This window comes from Argiope bruennichi, chromosome 8 (genome assembly GCF_947563725.1).
Source record: "Argiope bruennichi chromosome 8, qqArgBrue1.1, whole genome shotgun sequence".
NCBI classification, from domain to species: domain Eukaryota; kingdom Metazoa; phylum Arthropoda; class Arachnida; order Araneae; family Araneidae; genus Argiope; species Argiope bruennichi.
Window position 1 is genome coordinate 80,881,953 of NC_079158.1, and position 12,542 is coordinate 80,894,494.

At 26.9% G+C, this 12,542-nt stretch overlaps 1 protein-coding gene across 5 annotated transcripts in view; it reads left to right on the forward strand.

Moving 5' to 3' along the window:
• LOC129981957 (cell adhesion molecule Dscam2-like) overlaps window positions 1–12,542 on the forward strand; it is a 545,016-nt gene that overhangs the window by 400,422 nt on the left and 132,052 nt on the right. For all 5 annotated transcript variants that reach the window (XR_008785388.1, XM_056093028.1, XM_056093030.1 and 2 more), the window contains one exon: window positions 10,121–10,191. Coding sequence is in view for 4 of the 5 variants with exons in the window: in XM_056093028.1 (XP_055949003.1) it covers window positions 10,121–10,191 (71 nt within the window). In the remaining variant the exon portion in view is untranslated. The remainder of the gene's footprint in view (window positions 1–10,120; window positions 10,192–12,542) is intronic.

A 12,542-nucleotide genomic window follows, 5' to 3' on the forward strand; every position in this document is an offset into this window, starting at 1 on the left:
ATCTTTCGGAGAAATTTCTTAAATTTTAACGACAAACAAATTAAACTGGCTTAATTATGCAAAATCTTCTAAAATTATTTTTTTTTCAAATTTAAAACTTTGATAATACAACGGAAATTAGAAGTATTTCTGGATATTCATCTATAATTGCTTTTTACTACCAGAAGCGTTCGTATGTTCCGTTTAAAATACTAGGTCTTGAATATTCTGAATTGGGTATTTAAATTGTAGTTTTCCACTTAAGTGCTCATTTGCATTGCATACTTGAAATGGCATTTCATTTCATTGGAAAAAGGGAAAGAGCCTTCCCAGCGCAATTGATATTCATAGCTGTTAAATTCCTGAAATGATTTTCTCCCATCAATTATAGAAGAGCTAATCACGGCTGCAAACTGATTAATGCAAAAGCTCATCTTTGGCTGCAATAAGTGCATACCCAAAAGACAAGGAGCATTGTAACTTTCAATTTTAATTGCCTCCTGTTACGATTAATTAAACAGGACAAATTTTGTCGCTGAGTAATGAATTATGCATTGTTTTTCATCTAGTGAATGTTATTATAATTATTATTGAGCCTGGGGATGTCGATATTCTTAAACATACATGAAAAGGATGATTAAAATGAGACACGATGCCTGCCGGTTATGCTGCTCAGAGAGAGAACGACAAAATTAATTAATTAAGGAGCCAAGTTTACATTTTTTCCCACTCTGTTTCGGGAATGAATAAAAATAGGAAGAAAGATTTTGCTTGAGATTTTACAGCAAAAGATGGAACGGATAATTAATTCTTTAAAAGCTGCAGGTCGTAAAATTTTTTGATGAATTAAATCAATTAAGCCTCTCCTTTTTCTCTTTATGGAGATAAATGGTATGAAAAAAATAAAAGCGTTAGAAAAAAAAGTGGTACAGAGGGTTAACTTTTTTTTTGTGTCTGCTTCTTTTTGCTGCATTTCTTTTTCTGTATGAAGCTAAGTTTTTTTCTGCAAGTAAAATTGCATGCAAAATGACTATGAAAACAGAATTAATTAAACTGTTCTTTCAGAAATGGAAAAAATATTCAGAATATTAAAAAACTTTTTTTCCTCTCGCTTTAAATACTTTAATTTGGTTTTTCTTTATTTAATTCCAGTTATTTTTTAAACTATGAGGTTTTAAGTTGCATACTTTTTCACTGTTAATAAATATTTCTTTGATTTATTATCACTACTCTTTTTACCAAAGAATTACAAAACACACACCAAGTAGGAATATGTATATTCATCATTTGTTAATGTTATTTAAACAAATATTTAATTTTTTAATTGAATAAATTAAAATATTCAATAAAAATAAGTTAAGAATTTATGAGGATTTACGCTTTTCTATTTTGCCTTGATTGCATTTTTTCCATTTTTAGTGCTATGTTATATAATACCTCAGTTTTCAGTCTGCGTAATTTTGAATAATTCATGAAGTGCTAAGCTATGTTTGAGCTGTTTCGAACCTTGAGTATAAAGAATGAAATAAATTCTGTTGGCAACATTCAGATAAATGTAAAATAAATAAATAAATAAAGGAGGAAATTTTAAAAGATCGTGTTCATTATTTCTTTTAAATTTTCCCATTTTTAAATATGTTAAAATCGCTTTTGAAATTAAAGTAAACTAATGAATATAGAGTGACATTTTTACTACCCGTGCTTTATTTTATGGAACTGAACTTCAGTAGAGACACTGTAATTTGTAATTAGCTGAAAAGGAAAATTATGAAATACGGAATAAGTAAATATTAGTAAGTTCTAAAAGCATTTTTTTCATTTAAAAAAAGGAATTTCAATAGAAAAGATCTGAGTTTAAAAAAAGAGCATGAATGAAAAAACGCCTCATAATATGATCCGACATTGCTTTTTAAAATATATGGATTACTTTAGAATTTGTGTATAATAATTCAGCCTTTCAACCATTTTATAGAGATTCAAATTCATTATTTCTTGTTGCTAATATTTTTATAAAGATCGCAATTATTATTGTAAAAATGAAATTTTGTAGAAGGCCATTACCTAAAGATTCTAAGATGTATTAAAAAAGTGAATTAAAAATAAGTTGATCTTAATTTATTTTTCTTTACTTAATTTCCTTATTCTTTGATAATATTAGAAGTACGAAATATTAAGAAAAGAAATTAATTTTACTGGTTTATTAAATATTTATTACGAAGTTTATATTTTTAAGAGGGTAAATTTATATTTTCAGATATTTTTTGCATGATGTATTTAAATTAACTGCATATGTCTTATTCATTGATCAGTCAATTTAAATCAAGGAAATCACATTCAACTAAATCTGCAGGAGTCCCAAAGACATACTTTTCTTCTACACTCATATTAATAATAAACATAATAAGACCGATATATTGCTTTGAAAATGCTGAGGCTATAATTTTGATGGCAATATATGATGAAAGTAAAATTATGAAAAAAGAAAATGTTAGCAATTTTTTATAGCTTCGAGTTTTTACTAAATGAGCAAGTTCTTCAACCGAATGCGCATAAAATTGAAATGAATTAATCTTTTTTTTAGATTTAGAATGTTCTTCAATACATTCTTATGATGATATAAAGTTTATATGTTTAAATTAATATTCTAAATTTTCAGAGCTGTTAAAAAAAAGAAAAAAACCAACAAACAAGTACAACCTTGTTGTTTATCGGAAATCAAAAATAATAGTTGAAATTTTACATTCAACATAATTGTAAGACTTCAAATAATCGCTAAATTTGTCATCAAAGTAGAAAGATCGTTAACGTGGCATCCTTTCAGCCATCAATAAAATATCTGTAAATCTCTGTTCTTCACCCAGAAACTAATAACGCAGTGAAGCAATACTACAGATTCATAACTGCAAGAATGAATCAGATTTGTGATACTCGCTGCTTTCAGTATGATGTCTGCTCGTGGCGGACACTAGCACTATATACTCGTATGTACAAACTTCATAATCAGGAAAGTTATACAGTCTCATATCTTTCGTGTTTCTTGAAAAGCTCATATCGAAAATTTTAACTATATTAAAATTAATCTTTTTTTTTATTTGCAATGAGCAACTTTGTAATTTTTTTTCTTTTTTTAAAAATAGCCTTAGAATGTTAAGCTATTCATTATAAACAATTTTTATAATAAATATGAAATTTTTATACTTTAGATTTTTTTCAGGCAAAAATACGAAGATTCATCCACGTTGGAGATTTATAATTTTCCGAAAAATGCCAACAATTTCCTTTAATATACTTTTTAATTATAATGCATCATTAATTGCATTCAGTATTTTATATAAATTAAAAATTCCTTTAAAACTAACAATAATTAGAAGTTTGCACCGGATTATTTTCAGATCTTTAAATTTGATTCGTATTTTATTTTATTTGCGTTCTTTATTAGTATTTAATTGTTCTAATATTTATATAAACTGAGAAATATTTTGAATCCTATGCCTTAGCGATAATTATTTTTAATATCTGAGAATAAAATATTTTTCTGAAGACATTTCAAATTAAAATAATTGGATTTTAATTATATAATTCATATTTCTATATTCAATTTCTATTCAATCTTTTAATCCAACTTCAATGAAAGAAATTTTATAAATAGGCTATTATGACTTTTAATTATTATTCTTAAAATGCTTCAAATATTAAAATAAAAGAAATTAAAATTCTTTCTTCATTAATAAATGAATGTTTGTTGTTTTGTTTCTTATGGCACTTGCCACTGACAAGCCCGCTGTTACGAAGACAGTGATTTAAGCCTGAGGGGGACGTCTCTTATTTTTTATAGCAGCGCCAACTAGGGCCAAGAGTACGACTTTGCTACTCACGCATCACTCATTCGCTTGCACAACCCCTTTTTACAGGAGGGCACATTCACACATCTCACAGATAGAACAGCAGAAGAACAACCATGCCCAAACCGGGACTCGAACCCGGGACGCCCAGATCACGGGGAAGACGCGCTACCCCTATGCCAGGACGCCGGCAATAAATGAATTGAATATTTAAGAAATTAATTATCATCAAATCACATATGAATTTAACTTATATTTCTGTGTAATTTCTGAGGAAGATTTACTTTTAAAATTTCATTTTACTTTAATTATGTATTAAAAATTAGTATTTAATTATTAAAATACTTTTTTCCTTGAAAGAGCTTTAGACTGGATATTATTTGTATAATGTAAAATATAAGAATCATCACTCATATGCAAAAAATCGTTTTAAATCTTATATGAAAACCGTTGGAACTACAGCTGCCCAATTTGATACAGTTATTTCTATAGTATCAAATATCAATAAGAAGGATTTTATAAAATTTTAATTAGATATTTAACTAAAACTTTACTAAATTCAATTAAAAAAATTCCTAGTCTTTCTTCAATAATTTCAAATAGATAAATTACTTCAAAATAATTTCTACTCCAACATAATTTTTGAAAAACGAGTTTGCGTTAAAATCAACTTTATTTATGTAAATTTCTGTTCTTTACTTTTATTAAAATTTAAGATATGCTCTTTAGTATTACTTTTATTTTTCAAAATACATTTTTAACCTTTCAGAAATTGATTTTAAATATGCATGCGTTGCGATAATATGAAATGTACTTATTTATGTTCAAAAATATTTCTTGCATTATTACTATATAATCAGGAGTGAATTTTAAAAACAGTGAAGTTTGTCAAATCAAACTTTAAAAAAAATTACCAATATTTTAATTTTGAGCTTGTTTAATTAAATACAATGTGTCAAGTTAAAGGCTCAGATCTCTATTAAATTATTAAGGAAATAACAAGATTTTATATCTTTTAAATAAGTCCTAAATACCATATTATCTCATAACCATTTATACTGTATCTTGCTTCCTATGGAGAATTTATCTTTCTAATGGAGCTAGTGAGAAACTAGTTTCTAAACTGCATGGTATATAAAAACAAGTTATTTTCTATTATTAATTTATAATTTCTATGAAAGCTTTTATTTTTTGCGTCTCTAATCTTAAACACAGGGAATGGTCTCTCCGAAATTAAAGAAAATATTCTTTTACAAAAGTATTATGGAGCATCCTCCAGTATAAAAATTGTAGACCTTACGTAAAATTAGGAATTTCACCAATATTCAGATGTTTCATTGCCTTAATATCTTGACAACATACCACACCACCATTTCTAGACTTAACGTGCTGCTTTTTTATTACCTGACGCATTGGGTATCAGACAAGGCGGAAGAGTGAAAATGGATTGCCAATCTCTCTTCTTTTGACACTATTGTGAAGTAACGGACACCTTCGCATGACCATTTTGTGTCTAATAATATAATGGGGAAAAACGTATATATTGTGAACTTATTTTCAATTGATTAAAACCAGAATTAATACAGAGCTACAGATTTAGCAACAAAACCTAATACCATATTTCATTTATCTAAATCTTTGCGTTTTAGAATTATTTTATTTACATGCAATCGAATATATAGAGCAAGAGATAGTTAAATCCAAAATGGAAATGTTTCAATATTTGATAAACATTCATTAGTAAGATGATAAAAACAATTCCTAATTTTAATCTATTTTACTCTTTATATGATTTTTAAAGTTATTTTGCTCAGATATACCTGGATAGACAAACAAAATTTTTATAGATGGATTCTATCTGGAATTTGACAGATATCTATACATTTAAAGTTATCAGAAACCAAATTTCATTCATTTATCTCAAGAAATTTTAGCTATCATATCCAAATAGGCAGTAAAACAGGCACCAATGCCATAATTAAAAAATATATATCCTTTTTAGTTGTTTGAAGAAGATGTTTGAATCATGAGTTACCAGAATTTTAAGGACGAATTATTTTTATGATTATAACACTTTCTCTTTTTATACTTTGTGCGGAAGAAAATAAAATATATATATTTTTTTCTTATTCTCGTGTACTATTATTTTAAATTTTCAAATATCATTTTATTTAGCACTAAAAAATAAATTATCATTATCTTCAAAGCTCAACAGCGCCTGGATCTCATTTTATCTTTCAGACCACGTAAAGAACATAACAATTTGTATAATGTTTTTTCAATACCTGTTTAATAGCCATTCGACAAAAAATTTCGAGATTGGCCTAAATAAAATTGATGGAAAGAAAATAATCGTGGACTATCCTTTATCTTTAGAGTATTACGTGCTTCTTCTAGAAGGTATTATGCTGTAGGGTAAATATTCAGATATTTTATGAGACAATTTTTCTTGGAAAATTGAAAATACGTAAGGGATGTCTAGCCTGGAAGGCTTAATCTTCTTTCCATTTTCTTGTATGAATATTTGAGCACAAATATTTGAAAACTTTTGAAGGATATTCTCTATGAACGTTTTTCGAATACATGGTTTTTCCAAATCAAATAGAAGAAACATATATCATGGATTTTCTCGTTAAATTTGAATGAATTCTAGAAATAGATATATCTTATTTGCTCGTATTTTTGTTATTCGATTTTGTAACTGAATAACTATAAATATTTCATATTTTTGTCGTATTACATCGAAAATGAAATATTCCAAACAACATTATTTATCGATATATGGAACATAAAAAAAATCACTCAAGAAATATTTTTTATTATATTGCATTTATAAATTATCATTATGTCGAATATGATGTCACTATTGAAAACGGAACTTCAATTTAATAATAGTATTTATTTAGTGATAAATAAAAATAGCTCAGTTGTAAAAAATTCTAAAATCAGTGATGACTTGGCCCATTAGCAAGAATTATAATAATAATGAATGCGTCTTTCCACGAGTATTCATCTTGCAGAAAATATGATTATACAAGTCTTATTATTGATGGATAATGATATCAACAGGCAGCTTGATAATTTTATTATTTAGTTACATTAAATAATAAACATAAGTATGATTCAAAACATTTTCTCTTTCTTTTCATATCAGCATATTCCTGAGCTCTCCAAACAACTAAAATTCCGATTCAGTTTGATAGGTATATATGGAATGATTTACTGAAGATATGAACTATAAAATTTAGATTCAACACACAATATATTGCTTCAAAAACTGTTCGGTACACAATGCAACTATATATATGTTATGATATCTGAACACTAAATTCAATTTAATTAATTTTCAAGATTTTATCTTAATTTAGCCCATAGTAACTTCATTCTAAAATATACTCTTATTTCGTGATCCAATTCCACTGTCTCTACTTAATTAATTCAAGAGAAGCTTTGTTAAATTGTTGAATCAACTAAAATCTAACTTTCCCACACTGCGCGTGAAGAGATAAAATACCGCTGATCAGGCAAATTCTTTTTTAAATTCTCCCTGTGTTTCCTCTGCCTTGTCCACGCGTGTAACGAAAATCCCTATTGAAATCTCATAATACATTAGCACTGTAAAGAAATATTTTCCCTATCAAATTCATAGGTTATATAAGATCAGGGATAAAATGTCAAAGAGCTTTTTCCTCATTCCTTTTCTGTGTCGCTCTGTGTGCTCATCGCTTGTACATATGCTTGCTTCTTCAAAATGAAATAAAACGACGTCACGAAATCAAAAGCATGTTTGGCAAAGAACATAAATCCATGGAATTTGATGTAAAGTATGAAACTGCTTGAAAAGCAGTTAGCTTAGTGATAATGAAGAAACAAATTATTATGGTCTTTGATCTAAGGAAATCTTCACTATCCTGAAATCATTTCACATTGTTTCTAGGTTTGAACTTTGATATTATGTTTCTTATCACGCTCCTCCTTCAGATTGGTTCAAGGTCATATGGTCATCTAAGGGTAAGGGTTCGAGGTCATGAAAAGAGGCATGGTGAGGGTTTGCTAAGGTGGGAAGATATAGAGAGAAGACAGCTAGAGGTCATATGGTCATCTAAGGACAAGGGTTCGAGGTCAGGAAAAGAGGCATGATGAGGGTTTGCTAAGGTGGGAAGATATATAGAGAGAAGACAGCTAGAGGTCATATGGTCATCTAAGAGCAAGGATTCGAGGTCATGAAAAGAGGCATGAGGAGGGTTTGCTAAGGTGGGAAGATACAGGAGAACACAGTTAGAGGGAGCTAGTGGGATGATGAAGTGCATCATTCATTTCCCCAAACGCTAACAAAAAAATGTTAAATTTTAGCAATAAATATATTTTGTCAAGCACATCTTCATTGCAGCGAATCTTTCAACAAATTACTATTACTACTAGGTAATGACGCTAATAAGTAATTTAATAATTATGATGAAATATTTAATTACTTTAGAATACTTTCCAAACTGAGTACATCCAGTTTGATACACTTGCAAAAAATAATGTATTTTATTAATTAATGCATTTTACTGGATTGCTCTAACTTGCAATGAATCTGCCCACAGATCCTATTGTTCTACTACCGACACAAATGAAGTTGATTTTGTCTGTCATTTGAGATTTATTTGCTAGTGTTAACAGGCTTAGTTTGTGTTAAGCATAATTACATGTTTTTCCAAGAATTTTTAATAACATTTTTGGATGCAATATGTGGTAAAGATATTTAAAGTCTTCCTCAAATAAATAAAAATTGCTTAAATGTAAAAGCGAATAATATGTTGACTCCGGACATTGATGTGGTAAGAGGAAGTTAAACTCAACTTTGTGATTAATATTTGGGATAATTTTTACACTTTTGCTCTGTGGTAGTAACAAATATCAGTTTTTAGAATTGACTTATCTAAAAAAAAGATTTTTTTTCTTTAAGTGCAGCTGTAATATTATTTATCTCTTGATTAAATACGAGATTTAAAGACGCATTTTTAGTTAGAACAAGTATTTGTTTCTTTCATTTACATCAGTACTTTCATTTATAAGTGATTTGGACATCACAAATATATTTATACTACTGCATTATTCAATTGATGCAAACAGTTATACTTCTAACTTATACTGTGGGATATAATTTTATTTTGTAATGAAGTGTAATCCTGTTAAGCTTTATTATCTACTTACAGAAATTGTTTTACTATCTGGAAGTAATTTAAAAAAAGATGAAATTTACAAAATTGATTCAGATACATATTATTCTTTCTAATAAAGATATTTTAATTACCAATATAAATTATTCCTCTAAAAGAATGATTCTCAATATAAGGTACAATTGATCCTAATTTTATCGAAATGTATTTTAGTTACATTTATAATGTATAATTTAACCCTTTGGGTGCATATCAGAACCTTCCATATTTGTTTGAATGTATACTTCCATCTTCTTGTAATTCTAATTAGATAAGTTTTCTCAGTATCATGCAGCAATATATATTCTGAATAATGAGAAATACAAAAATTCTTCCGTACAAGCTACTGCCTTCACATTTTCAAAAAATTTAATGCTCTTCAAATACAAAATTCGTTTCAAATAAATGTGTAGTGAAAGAATAGATTATTTTTCTAGAGAAGATTTAGAACATCTACTTTGTTTCAATAAATAAAAAAAAAGACATAATTTCAATTCCAATTTTGGAATTAGCTAGTTGGTATTAGCTATTCGGAAATTATTCTAATTTCTAAATAAAACCTTATAAAGGATATATATTATAATCGTAAAGGGCAAGAAATTCTCAAACAAGGTACTTCCTTCTTTTTTCATAAAAGCTGACGTAAAGTTACCCAAGTTATAAAATGCATCATATTTCAATTTAATTGAGCTATTACTGCAAACTGGCTAAGTTTGTGTGTCCAAATTTCCTGTTGCAAAAGAGTTATAGAAGCAGCAAATTGCTGTCAACCTTTAAAAAATTCATTGGCAGTATCTTTTATTTAAAAAAAAAAAGGAAAACAAAATGAATCATTCATCATAAAAGTTTGGAAAAATGAAATGCAGCCATCTCAAACATAATAAGATATACAAAAAGTTCCAACCTTTAAAAACTCGGTGTGCTTGTTCTGTCATCAAACAATATTTTTTAGTATATATTTATAATGTGTAAATAGGAACAGAAAAAAATTAAACTTAATTGAAGTTTAATGTATGATATGATGTTCCACATGTAATATTTCTTAAAATGTGTCGTTAATAAAGAAATTCAATTATTTAATTGTTTTTCTTTTAGCTCCTAGAAGTCCTCCACGTCATGTGAAAGCCATACCTTTAGATTCTTCATCAATTCGCATTTCGTGGCAGGTGAGTTTATTATTATTCATTATTAAAATATATTTTTTGAAAGCATGAAATTTTTCTAGAAAAATTTGAAAACTCCTGTTGTGAAACAAAATACATTCATTTAGTTTTCTTACATACTAATGTGACTATTATAAATTGAATTATTCCTAAATATATGATATCTGATTTAAATTTGTACTATTTCAAATACATCAAGCTAGTATACCATAAAGTAGTTGTTAATGATTTGTAATTAATCATACTACAATAAATAATTTTTATTCATTTTATTTATTATTTATGCTTTTTTTATCAACGGCTAAACTAAGGAATTTTCTCAACCATGTTGAATAATTCTTATTATATAATGCGCTCTCTTACCATAAAGAATTGTTTTCTGTTTGCACTTAGCATGATTTTCAGTTATTATAAATATTTAAATTAAATAAATATATTATCAATAAAAATAAAATAAGATTATATTTGAAAGAAAAAGTATAGCTCAAATCATAATTTTAGACCATATTTTGGTTAAAACTAAGAAAAATGAATATTAAGATATTTTTAAAGGCAATTATTTTAAAAATCCAGCATAGAGAATTCAATCAAAGTATCTCAATAAGTTTCCTCATATAAATTTCTTTATCCTCTATTGTACAGATTATATTTTCAACGTTCAGATTCAGAAAATAAATCAAATAGAATTCCTCACTTTAACAAGTTTAGAAATTAATTCTGAAAATCTGAACAAAAGAGTTTTCTCTAAAGTGGGAAGATGTGAATGACTTAATTCTTATAATATAATAATTTTAATGTTTATTCTTATAATTTAATAATGTTAATTCTTATAATTTAATAATTTTTTAAATACCAGAAATATTTCAGAATATTACTGAAAACATTATACTCATAATATTATCAACGATATAGGATTTTTCTTAGATAGAAATAATAAAAATATATGTACCTAAGCTGAATTCAAGGATAATTATTTTTTCTTTTTGTAAATTTATTTTGAGAATACTATTCTCAGAATAATGACTTCAAAATACCCATCAGATTAATGACTTTAAAAAAATTTCAATCATATTTCTTTATTTCAAAATTAGAAATAATATTTCATCATGGCGTGTTAACTATATTGCTAAGAAAGTAAACAGCAAAATATTTGCATTAATTTTTGATTTCAGACTTTTGTAAACATCGAAAACAATTTATATTAGTGCTACTAGCAAATAAAAAGATATGAATTCATATAAAGTTTTATTTCTTTTATGAAAAAATATTCTTCAAAAAGGATGAATTTGTCAAAAAATGGTAGATTCCATCTTTCTAAAACGTAACGAACACTAGCAGAGTGAGTAATGCCACTATAAAAATGTAATTATGATTTCAACTTTATGGTTCATAAATTCCTATCTTTATTTCTTTTTTTTAATTTTTACCGCTTTTGAAGTAGATTGACATTTTAGTTCCGAGTGAAGTAAACCATAAGGAATTCGATCTTGACATAGCCATACTGCGGAAACAATTCATGTGGACACAGAAAAATGCCATTAAAAAGTGTATAATTCAAGTGTAAAGAATCGTTTTCAGTTTTATTTCTTCTAGTATTCTTTTCGAAAGACTTCAAAGAATAATATGTTAATCTTTATTGGGGAAGCAGAATTACTGAGTTGACATATAAAAATACAGTAAAAAGTAATTTAGAAAAAGGTGAATTAATGATTCGATTAACTGAAATAAAATATCTTAAACATTAACATAAAGATTCACTTAGTTTTCAAAATAACAAACTTGTGACTTCGCCTCTCCTGTTTTAAGAAACATCTCAATTATTTGTATTTGTTTAAATGTAAAATCTTTCTTTTTAAAAATGTCACTTAAATGGAGCATGTAATGGAATGAAGCAGAGCATGTAATTTTTGGCATTAGTTGACTGAAAAATATATGAACAACATTTGCACCTCTCTGTTAATTTGAATACATCTTCTACTTTTGAAGTTGAAAAAGAGTATAATTACACTGTGATTAGTGACTACATTATCACTGAATAAAAATTATCAGTTTTCTGAAATTATCAGAGTATTCTTCTCAGACTTATTTCAGATTTCCTGTTTCAAGGCAGTTAAGAAACCATCTCAATTGAACATATTTCAAATAATTCGTTGACTATATATCTAAATTTCGCTTAAATTTCATGCATCATCAATTATTATTGACATTTTAAAATTATTTCCTATCACAGGTAACAGCAAATTGCATAATATTATGTAACCTTCTATAATATTGTGAATAAAGTTTAATACACAATAGTGCACAGTATGTATTTTCTACTGGGGATAAGCAAATTTTATCTACAAAAAGAATTG